Consider the following 16,080-nt stretch of genomic DNA (forward strand, 5'->3'; position numbering starts at 1 on the left):
GGTCATCCCTGTCCTGGCCGGGGGGCTCAGCTGTTTGGAGCTCTGCCCTCTGCACCATTGAGGTGGCAGTTTCCGTCCCTGGTTGAGGTGCATGTGGGAGGCAACCTCGCATCTGATGTTTCTCTCTTTCCCTTTTCTCTCTCTCCAATCAATCAATCAATCAAAAGAAATCATGCATTTGGGACTGATTTCATTAAAATTTTTCTTCTGTAATAAGAAGCTATTCTTACATTTAAACCAAATAATAATAACCCAAGTTCAACAAAGTTTACCACCAAAACCTTTCTTCCAAGTAATGACTAGCTAGCTTTCAGGTAGCAAAAGTCTCCATTTTTAACATGATCCAAAAAGCAAAAGCATTATCAAGTTACTATAAATGCTAATACCAGAATTAAAAATAAACCTAGTCAAATTTTAATTTGATTAGTCTAGAATTGCTTAAAAAATACTTACGGGAGATATGTTGGCATTATTTTCACCATTAGAAGTCAAAGTGCTACATTTTTTATAAACATCGATCAGATCTAACATATTACTATTTTTTAAGAAATTATCGTAAGTCCTCCTAATGTCCTCATAATGGTCAATCACTTCCATATTTTCAACTGGTAAGTTCAATTTCTCCTGTAGTAAGTGTTTCCAGGTCAATAAGACATCGCTGAGAGAAACTGTAAATTCTCCACTGTGCTAAAAAAGATAATGCCAAAAATAAAAAGATAAAGTTGGTTGAATTTTGTATTAAATTCTTGTGAAATTAAAGAGAACATCCAAGTTGACTTATGAAATCATTTTAAAACCAGATATTAAAAAAAGATTTTTATGATTTTATAAAATATAAACAACTATGGGAAGTTATCACATAACAAAACTGGCAAATATAAAGACATTGTCTATTACCTGAACTTCACTAAATTTTTACTTAAAGTGGGGCAATAGGAGGGCAGTGAACTGTAGCTAAGTACTATTGATTAGGGAAACATTCGATTCTGTTAATATTTGTTCCTATTCATTCTTTTAGCTAATATATTTTTAATCTCTTATTTAAAAACTATCAATGTCATAGTGAATTCCCACATACCACATATACCACACACTATTCCAAGAGTTAATCCTAAAATATGATCAGAAAAATTAAATTTTTAAAAACTATGTTTTATTTCATTATTCTTGTAGAGAAAACAAAACACCAGTGCTAAAACTTTGGGTCAAAGGAGGATTTTTATTCTTCCCTATTCAGGGACACACTAAACTATAGGCAGCTTTCTCTAAGCTGTCAGATGTTACTTATTAAGCAAAATTGTTCAAAATTGGACATATTGAAGGGTATTTTTTTTCAATTGATTGCATTCTGCTCCCACTTTATACCCCCAGTATTAATAACGGTGTCCTCCACAAAATGCCAACTCCAATTCAGTAAAAAAATTCTAACTGCTCCTCTTCAATGCTTCATGAATAAGAAATATTTATAAGCATCCCTATGTGGTTTTTGAAATGTATCAATGTTGCTGTCTTCTACAGTTAAGCTCCATTAATATATCAGTAGTTTCTGATAATAACTAGATCTTTCCATTAATTGCATGTTAAGATGGGTGGATATTTAAATAGAACTATAATTTACTGGAACTAAACTGTAACATCATATTTAGCCAATGAAGGATAACAGAAAGAAATCAAATAGAATCATATGATGTAGTACTATGTCGAAATATCTGACTCAAATATCTATCTTTATATGTTTTATAAAGATCAATCACATTTTCCAATTACTATCCAAATTTAAGACAAAGTGTACAACCTGCCTTAAAAAAAATTAACTGTCTACTCATCCATATGAAAGCAATTAAGAAAATCATCCTTATTGTCCTTAGAGTAGGGACCTGTTATATCATAGTTATGAAAATTAATTATATTTCATGAAATTAGTTCCATGAACAAACAAAAAGATCAACTCTCAAACCATAGATCCATAATCCAAACATTGAATCAAAAATTGTATACTTTATTCCCCAACCCTACAAAGGTTATATATTATTAAATCTCCAAATGGTATTTAAGTTAAATAAATCCACTTATTTAGTTTAAAATTAAATTGTTTTATCTTAAAAATTCTTAAAACTATTTTGGCATAACGTCCTTCATGGTAAAAATAAATTAAGTTTTTGTTTTAATGTAAATATATAATTTATTCTCATTCTGTTGACTGTAACAAAAGGAGAACTATGCAAACTCTTGATCTCCTGAGAAAAGGCTCTGACTAGATTAAGTGTTTATACTGAGATTGTAAAAACACTTTAAATCCAAATAAAATTGCACTCCAGCTATCAGTTTTCAGGATCAGGTGCCCACCATGACAGCATATTCTATTTTTCAAACGAGTAACAACTGATTGAGAGAGAGTCTGTGGTCAAATCAGAAAATGTTTTGCTAGGAAAACATGCCAACTGGCTACTATTTGAAGGAAGTTCAAAATGTTCAATGCTTTGATGGGCAACCAAAGGATTATATTTCAGAAGAATAAAATGAGAAAAAGCAAGAGTTACACTTTTTCAGAGCACTTGTACTTTGTATATTTTATCAAAGTTATTTATTATTCAAAATCTTAAATAAATTTCACATTTTTAACTAGCTGGAATTCTTATTATCTAAAGAGTAAAGATAGAAGGTCTACTTAACACATTGCGTACCACATAGAAATCTCTAAGACATACGCCAGGGACCACACGTTTTGGGGTAAACTGCACGTTATTTAAATCATCATAATGCACTTTAGGTGCTGTTTTTCAATAATTATAACATTTTTATTTACAAAAACAATTAAACAATTAAAAGTTCCTAACACTTTTTTAACGTATGGTACTGCATAAGACATTTTCCTCTATGATGAGGGACCAAACAAAATTTACGTAAGTATCTAGATTCGCTCCTTTTTCCATGGGCGTGAAAAACAAGAACACTCGTGAGCGGTCCTTAACAAATGGTGCGTGAAACACGAGAAAACTCCTGAGCGGTACGAAATGTGTTAAGAGCATTAATGGTGCCCAGCCGGCATGGTGGCTCAGTGGTTGAGCATTGACCTATGAAAGAGGAGGTCATGGTTCGATTCTCGGTCAGGGCATGTGTGCAGGTTGCGGACTTGATCCCCTGTGGGGGCACACAGTAGGAAGCCGATCAATGATTCTCTCTCATCATCATTTATGTTTCTATCTCTCCCTCCCACTCCCTTCCTTGCTGTGTGAACTTGGGTAAGATACCGAAATCCCTCTGAGTCAATTTCTTTGGTTATAAAATGAGATTGTACGGATTAAATAACACCTTATAAATGGTAGGTAATCAAAAATGGCAGTTGCCCTCTTTTTATCAAGTAAAATAACTGTCAGTTTGTTTGCTGGTGGAGGAGTGGTAGATAATTATAATGCAACTAGAGGCCCAGTGCACAAAATTCGTGCACTTTGGGGGGGGGTGTCCCTCAGCCCAGCCTGCACCCTCTTGTAGTCCAGAAGCCCTAGGGGAGTGGGCCTAAGCCAGCAGTAGGACATCCTTAGCACTGCTGCAGAGGCAGGAGAACTCCCACCACTGCCGCTGAGCTCACCAGCTGTGAGCGTGGCTTCTGGCTGAGCAGCGCTCCCCCTGTGGGAGCACACTGACCACCAGGGGGCAGCTCCTGCGTTGAGTGTCTGCCTCTTAGTAGTCAGTGCATATCATAGCAACTGGTCAACTGGTCAACTGTCTGGACCCTGGTAGTGACTGCATGTCATAGCAACTGGTTGACCACTCAACTATCTGCCCCCTGGTGGTCAGTGCAGGTCATAGAGAGCAGTTGAGCGGCCTTAGCATATCATTAGCATATTACTATGCTATTGATTGGTTGAACAGACAACCGGATGACTGGACACTTATTATATAGGATTTTAAATTCTGTTTCTTCTTGTTATTTCTCTGTTAGGTCATTTTCAAATCGGTCAGTCAACCACAGGTGCTGTGGTGGCTTTCCACGAGGTTATAAGTTAATATCTTTGTCTGTTTCATTCAATAGAACATTTGTAATGTTCTTAAGGCTTTTTAAGGTGAGAAACAGCCTTTACAGTGTAATTGCATGACAGAGTCAAACTATGAGGCCAATTCCAAAGACAGTAAAGGCTAAAATATTATTTGCAACCTAATGAAGTCATATATGTTTGTCACATAATGAAGTAAATAGTGAATGAATCTAAAACAGGTAAATCATTAGCAGTATAAAACTACTAGAGAGGTATTAAATGATTTAAGCTAAAAAAATCTTGCTCCTCTAAAAACATGTCAAAAACCTAACACTCAAAGATTATTTTAATATACCTTTTCTTTTTCCCCACTAAAGCCGTTAAGAAAACAAACATGCCAATAGACAGACTAACAATTCTACTAGGTATTCAAAAGTTTTACTGCAGTCAAATTCAGTTATAAGGATTATACTTTAGGGACTCAAACTTCAGAGAATTAAAAACCATAAGTAGACCACAAACACCAGGTGAAAAATAGTTGAAGGATATATACAACCAACTCCACCCTGTTATTACTGTATGCTACTTATGAATGCACCTGCAGGCATATGGGTGTATTGTTTTATTCTGGGTGCCTTGGAAGTCTGAGCACAGTGAGGAATGCCTAAGCTAAGACTGTACATAGAGAGTTAAAGTAAAACAGAACTGCAACCACCATCTCCACACGTATGCATACCTACACAAACTGTCAAAAACTCAGTTGCAATTCACCACTCACCCTTTTCCCACCCAGAGTCTGAACTTTCACAGGTAATAAAGTGAATTAGCAAGCAGAACTTTAGCAAGTAGGAAAAAACTCCGAGTGAATGCTACACAGACAAGTCCTAAAGAAACACTGACTTGGATTGGATATTTTAATATGTCAAAATTTTTACAATGAGAACTAAAATTTTTTCAGGCTGCATTTTATTTAACTTGTTGATATATCTATTTCTCATTTATTTATACACAAACAAACATTAGGAGGTGATTTGAACATGCTCTGTATGCTCTGTTTGATTCCAGAACAACAGTTCTCAATCACTAAATAGCAATTCCTAATAATTGTCTCAATTTCTCTCTCTCCTCATTTCCCAGTGTATGGTCACCAAGGTTTAACCGTCCGTTAGCCCATTCCATGTATACAATATCCTCAGAATCTATTATCCACCTTAAAACAACTTCTTCAGATTATAAAAGAAGGACAATGCAAATCAAAACAACAATGAGATACCATCTCACACCTGTCAGAATGACTATGATCAGCAATCAGCAGATGAGTGGATTAAAAAAATGGTAAGCTACACAATGGAATACTACACTGCCATAAAAAAAGAAGGAACTCTTACCATTCGCAACAGCATGGATGAACTGGAGAGCATTATGCTAAGCGAAGTTGGAGAAAGATAAATATCACATGATCTCACTCATTTGTGGAATATAATCAAGAACATAAACTGATGAACAAAAATAGATCCAGAGACAGAGAAGCATCGAACACACTACCAAACTTCAGTTGGAAGGCGGGGTGTGAGGGGTTAAGAGATCAACCAAAGGACTTATATGCATGCATATGAGCATAACCAATGGACACAGACACTACTAGGGCAGTGAGGGCATGAGCTGGGGGGTGAGGGTGGCTGGGGAGAAATCAATCGGGGGAAAAAGGAGACATATGTAATACTTTAAACAATAAAGAATTTTTTAAAAAGGACTTTTTTAAAAAAATGCTCAAGCAAGACTTAATATGGACTGCAATGGGAAGCAAAGAGACTCTACGATGACACTTAGGCATCTAGTTTCAGTGACTGAGTGAGCAATAATACAAACATTGAGACTAAGAATATGAATATTAAGGTAAGCTGAGGGAGCAAACAATGTGGTTTCTTTTTAAAAACTGATGTGGAGACAGTAATGGGACATCAAGGTAAAATGTCCAATGAGTACTTGACCATACCAAAGCAAGACTTAGTAGAGAGGTCTAGCATAAGAATACTGCTGAAACAACTAAAGTGGGTAAAATCAAGCACATTGGAAGGTAGCAACAAAGGATAAAACGAAGAGTAAAATACATGCAGAATTCTTTCAAAGAGTAAGAAAGTGATCAAAGCAACGCAACAGCAAAATAAGCAAAGGATATAAACACAGTTTAAGGAAAGGACATCTAAATGGTTAAATATGCCCTAACCGGTTTGGCTCAATGGATAGAGCATCGGCCTGCAGACTCAAGGGTCCCAGGTTCGATTCTGGTCAAGGGCATGTACCTTGGTTGCAGGCACATACCCAGTAGGGAGTGTGCAGGAGGCAGCTGATTGATGTTTCTAACTCTCTATCCCTCTCCCTTCCTCTCTGTAAAAAAATCAATAAAATATATTTTATAAAATAAAATGGTTAAATAAGGTTTTGAAGGAAGGAAGGAAAGGGGGGGGGGAAGGAATGAATCTGTGGAAGGGAAGAATACAGGGAAGAAATTACCATTTATATAAACAGCTGCAATCAGCCTCCCTATGGTTCCTTGAACATGCCAAGCATATTCCCACCTCAGGGCCCTTGCATCTGCTGTTCCCTTTGCCTGGTAGTCCCTTCCTGCCTAAATTCCCATGACTAATTCCTCCTTTCACTCATTCAAATCTTGGCTCAAATGGCAACTTCTAAATGAGGCCTCTTTGACCACCCTATTTCAGATTGCAAGAACTCCTCCACCCCAAACTCTATACACTCTTTACTTGGAACTCTGTTTTGTTCTTCTCTGTGGCACTTAATATGACTTAAAGCACTAAATATCTTATTTATTAGAATGTTATCTCTCCTGACTAGACAATTATTTCCATAAGAGCAGGGATTTCCTTCAATATTATATTCCTAATGCTCAGAATAATGTCTAGCACATAGTAAAAACTCAGTATTTGTTGAAAGAATATCTACATAGATAGAATTTTGTCAAAAATATCTTATGTTCAAAATTATCTTAAAGTACATTGCTTTAAACATGCAAAACTGCCAACTATTCATGCAGAGAAAAGACCACCTCTTATTTTAAGATCATACAATTTCTAATTTTTAGGTGTTAAAATAGTCTTCCTTTTTCAAAATGATAGCTCTATTAATTATTTTTCCTTAATACCCTTATTTGCCAACATGGGAAATGTTCAAATCTGTCAGTGTCTAATTCTTTTGGAAAGTTTGCTGATATATGAAATCTAAAATTCTGGGAACTACTGACATACAGGATTAAAATAATTCATCAGAACGTCATTCAACCATCTAGCCCAACAGACCCATGGAAATCAACTTCATCCTTCAAAAATCTTCTTCTCTAGTCAAGACAGTCTCCTTACCATCTTCACGATTTTGATTCCCTGTGGATGCTTCTTCTGAGCTTTCCCCTTACTTCATCCCTTCTTTAAAACCTTCCCATCCAAAGATTTCCACTGCTTTAAGTATATTATCTAAAATTCTTTACCATCCAGCCTACATTCATTCATCTCTCATCTGAGCACCTCTAGCCCTCTAGGTAGAGCTCATGTTAAACAGTAGTTTGGCCCAAGCCAACTCTGTAATAATCACTTCAGGGAAGGTTTTTAAAAAGAGAATTTTCAGGGTCTTGGTGCAGATTGAGAGAATAGAATTTCAAGACTGGGGCACAGGATTCAATATATTTCAAAAGTCCTCCCAAATGATTCTGATCCATAGCCTGGTCTAGGAACAATTGATCTATACTATAAAATCTTAAATTAATCATAAAATACTTTGGTTATATTTAAATAAACATTATCTATGTGTGCTTCCCAGATCTCTTTAGGGAAGGAAGTCTTATAAAATTAAAGTAATTTAAATCATAATAATCATAACAGTTGCAGGTTTAACTTAAAACTTCAAATTAAACATCAAATGTGTATGTCCTATGTTGAATTATACATATGAAGGCCTTAATTTTGAAACAAATAACTTAAAATCCAATAGTAATTTCTGACATAGGTATGCAGAGCCATTTGTGAAAAAAGTATATTGATATTATCATAGGAGGTCATCTATTGCAAAGAAATCACTGTAAAGAAGTTTATTCAAATAGCAGCAACCAAAATTCACTGTTAAAAAAAAAAAGTGAGCCTAAATATAGCCTACTAACCTGTTTGTTGTTCTCTGCCATGGAAAGCTGCAATGCCAAGATCATGGAGTCTGCGCCACATACAGTAGTTCTCTCGGAGTCACAGAGAGTGTGCCAATTCCTCCTGAACTCTTTAATCATACCCAAGACAGACTTCTGATGAAGCCCAGCCATCCTCCTAACGTAGGACAGAATGCAATATTAAAACGCTTTATTTTCATTGGAAATTACTATTGAACATGTATAAGGCAAGCAAGAGTTAGAGGAAAGTAAGTAATGAACAAGAGGTCATCTCATGTTTACAAAGATTGCTTTTCATGAAATTTAGGAGAACAGAATAAAAACAATTTCTCCCCAATCATTATTTTCCTCTCCTTTAGCTTTCTTAAGCCAAATCGTTTGAAATAACAAAATACAACCTTCGATCTGAAAATTCATACAAAATAGATACACCAATTCTGCAAACTTATAATTATTGACACATAGCTGATTAAAACTGTGTTTAAAAATTTTTGTTTTACGATAGATGGTAATATCTGTGGTAGACTGGGGAGGGAGGCAGCCAATTTCTGCCCATCATTATATTATCTCAAAAGAGACTGTCTATTTTTCCATCCCTTTGAATTTCGGTTGGCCTTGTGACTTGATTTAACCAATAGGATGTAGCAGGCATGGCGCTGTGGGAGTTCCAAGCCTAGACCTCAAAAGGCCAGTGCAGAAAAAGAGTTAAGACAGCAGGCCTGATTACTATCCTTTGAAAGTCCTGCTTACAACGCTGGCCCTTGACTGACATCTGGGAACTTAGATTTCAGGAAGGTTTCTAGTAAGAGTGGCTCACTGTGCTTCAACTGTTTGTACAACGATAGAGTTATGCTGAACACAAAGGTTCTTTCTGAGTTTGGATTTTGGAACAAAATCTCAGATGTTTACTATGTATCTTGGGTTTCTATGATCAAGAAAATGGGCATATGCCATTTACAAAATAATAACCTAAAGACACAATCAGTGACACAACTTAAATGTACAGATATAAGACTGAAAATATCTACTTAAATACAGATCCTAGTAAATAGCTAAGAATTATATTTCTCTTAAAAATATCACCCTCATCTCTTATAATAAATAAAAAAGAAAGTGAAGGAGTAATGCTTCTGTAATGATCAGTTTGCCTGAAAGAAATCTTTAGTAGTAAATGACTTACTAGTGTTACTTAAAGGCCAGTGCAGAAAAAGAGTTCAGATTGCTAGAAGGAAGATGAATCTAGGATTACACTGTTCTGAATCCTGGCTTCACCACTTGCTAGCTGTGAGATCTTTGCCAAGTTATGTCACCTCTCCCAGCCTCAGCTTCGTTGCACTGAAAAATGAAAAGAACAGTTACTATCTCATAGAGTTTTGTAAAAAGTAAATGAGAAACATAACTGAAACTTTTAGATCAGTGCCTGGCACATATAAGAGCCAACAATCTTATCTAGGGGTCAGCACACTTTTTGGAAAGGGCCAAATAGCATATATTTGAGGAGTGCAAGCCATACGGTCTCTGTCACAACTACTCAACCTGACCTTGCCATGAGAAAATAGTCACCAACAACCCATGAACAAATGAGCTTCATCAAAACTTAATAAAAACTGAAATTTGAATTTCATATAATTTTCACACATCCCAAAATATCATTCTTCTAATGACCCCCCGCCCCCAACCATTTAAACGTGCAAAATCCATTCTTAGCTTGGGAACTGGATGCACTAAAACAGGCAGTGCCATGGGTTTGCCAACCCTGATCTAGTCTCAACTCTCCCAGTAGCTAGCGGGCTGTGTGAGCCTAGGCAGCTTTTAACCTGACTGCCTAGGTAGAGGTTTCATCAGAAAGAAAACAGGAATAATATTTCCCAGCCAGTTATGAGGAGTCAGTGAGACAACGAATATGCAAGCCCTTTGAATGTCAGTCAGCATTACACAAAACCAGTAGTAGAAGGTGGCAGAGATCATAAACACTTGTTTAAAAAAAAAAAAAAAACTGGATTCCAAGGCGCACTGAAGCAAACAAACATTGTGAGACAGGAAACTGTCACTGGGGAGGCAGTGTGAGATGATTAAACGAACTCCACTTTTGCGTCAGAGAGATCAGGGTCCACATGCAGGCTCTCCCATTTATTAGCTGTATGCCCTTCGGTATTTAAAATATCTGATAAGCATATATTTCTTCATCTGTAAAGCGGGGAGGATATCTCCTATCCCATAAGATTATGAGACGTTAGAGAGACAAGTAAATAATCCACCTAGTGCCCGGCATTTAGTAGGTGCTCAATAAAAAATAAATTAAAATGGCAGTCGTTGCTGCAATCACTGTCAGAATGCAGGTCCAAAAAGTTCCTCGGGAGGACGTAACAGGGAGAGGGCGAATGCAGCAGAACTGGAGTCTGCGTAGGTCTGGGGACTAGAACCCCCGTTTGTCGCCTAATGAACCTAAGGACCCCTCAATGGGCCTCGGACTTCCAGCCCCACCCACTCGTAGATACTGTCATCTCCGTGCAATACACCCAGACCCAACCTGGCTGCAGAACGAAGCCACCGCGCAAATAACTTAAACGATCACTCGGCGCTTTTCTGTCACCGAAAAGCCCGCGGCTTGAATCACCACGTACCATGTGAAATGCGGATGGAGGAGAGGTCAGACTCACCTGACTCGGGGAGACTCGGGAGGTGCAGGACCAGCTGAAGCACGGACCTTCCCAGCCTCACAGCCTCTCCCCTGTTTGAATCCTCGCGGGTTACATTTTAAATCTCGCGGGAGGGCCTGAGAGCCAATCGCCGCTGCCGCCCTCTGACCCGGAAGCAGAATCGAGGCGAGCCTCGAAGTGCCCTCCGCGGATACCCACTCTTCCCTGGCGATTCCCGGTTCCCTCCGGTGCGTATCACGGAGCCCAGGGGGCCGCGCCGCTTTGCTACCCACCGCCCCGCCGTCCCCAGGCGGCTCTCCACCCCTCTTCCCTCCGACCTCGGGCTCGGGGACGCGGTAGCGGGGTCTCGCCCGAACTGCCTGGGACAGGGGGAGGCATCTGGGCTCCTCGTAGGACCGCCTCTAACTCCCTCCTCCCCAGTGCTCTTCCAGTTTTTCAGGCACGTGTCCCGCGCGCCGTGCACTGTGAGACCCCCGATAATATAGCGAGACCGGACACGGCTTTAGACCGAGTGTCCTGACCGCGGGTCTCCTGCCTTCCCGCACCTCTGTGCCTCCGGGGGCCTTTCGGACGGCTGGTCGCCTTAAGCTAAATGCCCAATCCCAGATGCCCGCTTGTAAGGTTACTAGTGTGTATTGGCTTTCTGAGATGGGACTCATCTGATTCCCAATAAGTCCTCATCGGGTACTTAATATGTTTGTAATTGAGCCCAGCTGTTTTCAGGATAACTTCTGCGTCCAATAAAAAATAAAAAACCTATAGAATCCATGTCTCTTTCGGGGATGCTACATCCAGAGTGCAAACCAGACCACGACAGCTTAGTTGACGTTTTTTGCAGGTTATGTGAATATTATTTTTCATAACACATTTTGTCACTCCATCCATATCCCATATTTTCTATCTGTTTGTACGTGCAGCACTTTTCACGCTGAACCTTAACTGTCCAGGATTGTGAGCTCCTGCGAAGCCCAGAGCTGCGTTTTTCTTCTCTAGCACTGGCGTCCAACACGTGGTAATGTTTTCAAACTGACTCATCTTATGGCCTTGGAAAGCTAATTTAAGTCCTGAAGCCTTGATTTCCCCATCAGTAAAATGGGAACCATGGGCAGTACCTCCCTCTACGGCAGCGGTTCTCAACCTTGGCCCTTTAAGTATAGTTCCTCATGTTGTGACCCAACCATAAAATTATTTTTGTTGCTATTTCATAACTGTAATGTTGCTACTGTTATGAATCGTAATGTAAATATCTGATATGCAGGATGGCCTTGGGCGACCCCTGTGAAAGGGTCGTTCAACCGCCAAAGGGGTCACGACCCACAGGTTGAGAACCACTGCTAAGGTTTATAGGAATAGTTGATGCTATATTGTCAGTAAAGTGGTTAACGTGGCACCTGTAAAAAGATGCCCTGTAAATGTTAGCTATCTTTAAATTGTCATAAATATGTTTACTAAAGTGATTTCCTCTTCAAATGTTATATTTTTTAGATAATGTAAACAAAATTATAGTGATTCATGCTGCTCGGTATCATTCACAAAGTATCTAAATAAGTACTTTAAATTTTTTGTTGCTGTCTGTGGCATTTGCAATACTCCATTCTTATTTTGCTCATTTGCTGAAAGTGAATAATATTTTCTACCGTTTCTATCTAACTGTGTCTGTGCTATAGTTCACAGTTTCATGACTTTGTCCAGTTGAAGGCTACTTTATTGTTACAACTGCTCAAACTTTGACATACAAGATGAAGCAAGATGCCACAAGGAATGCTGCCTACACCGTGGATTGTGAAGATTATGTGCATGTGGTAGAATTTAATCCCTTTGACACCGGGGATTCCGGAAACCTAATTGCATATGGTGGCAATAATTACGTGGTCATTGGCACGTGTACGTTTCAGGTGAGTGTGTGAAACTACAGTGAATGACAGTGAAGATATTTCACTGATAAGAAAGCTTCTGCAAATGTTGGTAAACTTTTGCTAAACTTTGAAAGTATATTGCTTCCCTTTGAAGTTATTTTTTTTTTTATCTGGTTAAACAGTATTAGACATTGTTCTTAGTCTCTCATGTTAGAAGCTTCAAGTTCCATACTACCTAATTTCATGCCTCCCTCTTGTCTTGAGAGAAAACTAAGGTAAATCAAACTGGAAGATTTCCTCATTCCTATCAGAAAGGCAATCTTATTCTAACACTGGTGAAAAAAAAACACTATCAATATCATGAATTTGAATTTCAACAAAGCATTTTTCAGAATCTGATCGTGTTCTTTTTTAAATATATTTTATTGATTTTTTACAGAGAGAAAGGGAGAGAGATAGAGAGTTAGAAACATCGATCAGCTGCCTCCTGCACATCTCCCACTGGGGATGTGCCCGCAACCCAGGTACATGCCCTTGACCGGAATCGAACCTGGGACCTTTCAGTCCGCAGGCCGACGCTCTATCCACTGAGCCAAACTGGTTTTGGCGATGATTGTGTTCTTTTGAAAGATGGAAATTTAAGCTGAACGATAGTATTGATTGATGTCATATCTGTCAAATATTTATGAAGTTCAGATCTGGTGTGGGCACTGGTAATACATGTTTCTAAAAGCAAGGACCCTGCCCTCAAGGAGATGTTTAAATGTAAGCAGTGTAATAAGAAAACTTCTATAAAAGTCCTATTTGTAGACGGGAGAGGGAGCGTGAAAAGTTCTAAGTCTATTCAAAGGGTCATCAGTAATGAATTAAGGCCTCCACTGGGACTTGGATGAGAACACTTGACTCAGGCAAGAGCACGAAGCTGAGAAGGGTATCTAATGTTTTGAATGGCAGGGTTCATTTAATATGCTGTCTGTGCACATAATGTATGTCAGACTCTGCTCAGAATCCAAATACTATGTAATGTATATAATTAATGGGTCAAGTTGAACAAGCTAAAATTTAATAAGGATGAATATAAGTCTTAATATGATAGATTACTAGAGCTAAAAGGGAGAATTGTGACTTCCAGTTTTTAATCACCTGGATGTTCACCATGAATCAGTGCAATGATTAAACTGCCAAAGAGAGCTAATTCAGTGCTATCCAATAGAAATATAACGTGAGCCACAAATATAAATTTAAAGGTTGTAACCACATTATGGAAAGTGTAAAGCAGGTGAAATTAATTTTTTACCTAGCATATCCACAATATTTTATGTACAGCCAATATGAAAAATTATTGAGATATTTTATAGTCTATACTAACTGAAATCTAGTGTCGATTTTGCACTTTATAAAGTGTACACGTCTCAGCTTGAACTATACATATATCAAGTGTTTAAAAGCCCCATGTGGCTAGTAGCTACTATATTGGACTGCACAGCTCTATATTCTCTATAAAGTGGCAGTAATGCTTATTTCAGTCCTCAGCGCTGTGGAGATTTAAAGGAGATAATGTACTTGAAGACAAATTTCAGAGTGGTATTCAAATATTTAAAACTTTGCATAAAAGAGGGATTAGCCCAGCCGTGGGCAAACTACGGCCCACGGGCCGGATCCGGCCAGTTTGAAATGAATAAAACTAAAAAAAAAAAAAAAAGACCGTACCCTTTTATGTAATGATGTGTACTTTGAATTTATATTAGTTCACACAAACACTCCATCCATGCTTTTGTTCCGGCCCTCCGGTCCAGTTTAAGAACCCACTGTGGCCCTCGAGTCAAAAAGTTTGCCCACCCCTGGATTAGACTCAGAAGGGTAAAAGTATTGTTATTTGTCAATTCTGTTTAGGAGTGGTGTCAAATCTTCTTTTAGTCTGTTCCCCTAAGGCAGTGGTTCTCAACCTTGGCTGCACATTAGAATCACCTGGGAATCGTTTTAAAATCCTGATTTCTGGGTCTCATCCTCCAGAAATTCTGTTTCTTGGTTAAGGGTGGGGCCAGATTAGTAACAAAGAAACAGAATTTCTGGAGGATGAGGCCCAGAAATCAGGATTTTAAAAAGATTCCCAGGTGATTCTAATGTGCAGCCAAGGTTGAGAACCACTGCCTTAGGGGAAATCAGCTATGGCCAGGTATTTGCCACCACTGAATTAGACTTATTACTCTGTTCCAGAAAGCAGAATTTGGAGTCGTGAGTAGAATTTACAGGTAAAAAGATTTTGTTTCATGTTAAAGAGAACTCTTCTAATAATTCAATCTATCCCAAATGGAATAATCTCCCCCCAGGAAGTAGCTAGTTGCCTCTCACTGAAAGTGTTCAGAAAAGGGTTGTGCAAACTCTTGTTTACAGATGATGTACCAGGAATTTAAGCATTCAATGAAAGAAACAGAGTAGGTAAACTTTACAGTTTCCTCTAACTAAAATTCTATACTTGGCCTTAAATGGGGATGATAGGAAAGCCTGCCCATTTCAAATCCTTAGAATAGCCCTTCCGTCAACCTGGCTTGCCTCCAACCTCACATATGCTGGAGCCTTGTATAATGATATGTATTATGGCAAGTTTTCCACAAAGTATCTTAATTTCCTGCCTATACAATACTGCCTACACCCAAAATAGCATTTGTCTCTGCCTGTACCACACACACACCCTAGCCTTTTAGTTGGCTCAATGGCAGACATTGCTGCCAGGAAAAAAAGATTTCACTGGTAATACATAAAGCTCAGACTGTGCAGTCCCTGGGATTTCTTTATCCCCATGACCACCAAATAATTCCACATATGCTTTGGATAACAAATTACAAGACCTAATTGTCAGCACTATTGTTACAGTAGCAAAATAATGTCTGTTTTGATGGTAAAAACTTCATTTTTAGAAGATTGATTTGTCGAGTGTAGAAAAATAGATGTAACCCAAACTGTGAAGTCAGCTATGATTAGGCTTCTAACCTTATTTTAAAATTGCTTAGTGGTTGCTGTCTTGGTATATCTGGCAGTTAGCCATACAGTTATACACACAAATTACGAAGTAATAAAATTTGACAGTGTTTTTCTTTCCTTGATAAATACATTTTTATCCTTTTTTTCGTTTATGGAAAAACTTTTTGCTGTTAACTCTAAATTCATCTGAAATTTAAATTTATTTTCAAGGAACATCTGAATTATGTAGAGAAAGAGATGTGTAATGTATTTGTGAAATGACTTTGTTAAGATCTCAAAGGCTATCCTGAAAAAATCACATCCACTGGAATTTTATTAAAGTACACATACAACTTTGCATTTAGCATCAGGAATAGAGGTATTCTTAGAACAATTCAGCTGATACCTCCCCATTGAGACACATGTGTCCCATTAACAACACTAGACCGCAGAAGGAA

At 38.2% G+C, this 16,080-nt stretch overlaps 2 protein-coding genes across 5 annotated transcripts in view; one reads left to right on the top strand and one right to left on the bottom strand.

The window, feature by feature from the left end:
- Window positions 1-9,474, bottom strand: part of PARPBP (PARP1 binding protein) — a 49,766-nt gene extending 40,292 nt beyond the window's left edge. For all 4 annotated transcript variants that reach the window (XR_001514855.1, XM_015567598.1, XM_015567597.1 and 1 more), the window contains exons 1-3: window positions 9,326-9,474; window positions 8,146-8,302; window positions 454-687 (exon numbers count right to left, since the gene is read on the bottom strand). Coding sequence is in view for 3 of the 4 variants with exons in the window: in XM_015567598.1 (XP_015423084.1) it covers window positions 454-687; window positions 8,146-8,298 (387 nt within the window). In the remaining variant the exon portion in view is untranslated. The remainder of the gene's footprint in view (window positions 1-453; window positions 688-8,145; window positions 8,303-9,325) is intronic.
- Window positions 9,475-10,953: 1,479 nt separating this feature from the next.
- Window positions 10,954-16,080, top strand: part of NUP37 (nucleoporin 37kDa) — a 37,223-nt gene continuing 32,096 nt past the window's right edge. The window contains exons 1-3 of the mRNA XM_015567599.1: window positions 10,954-11,032; window positions 11,723-11,817; window positions 12,473-12,700. Coding sequence (XP_015423085.1) covers window positions 12,545-12,700 — 156 coding nt within the window. The 5' untranslated portion in view covers window positions 10,954-11,032; window positions 11,723-11,817; window positions 12,473-12,544. The remainder of the gene's footprint in view (window positions 11,033-11,722; window positions 11,818-12,472; window positions 12,701-16,080) is intronic.

The sequence above is a fragment of the Myotis davidii genome, unplaced genomic scaffold (assembly GCF_000327345.1).
Source record: "Myotis davidii unplaced genomic scaffold, ASM32734v1 scaffold120, whole genome shotgun sequence".
Classification (NCBI taxonomy): Eukaryota; Metazoa; Chordata; class Mammalia; order Chiroptera; family Vespertilionidae; genus Myotis; species Myotis davidii.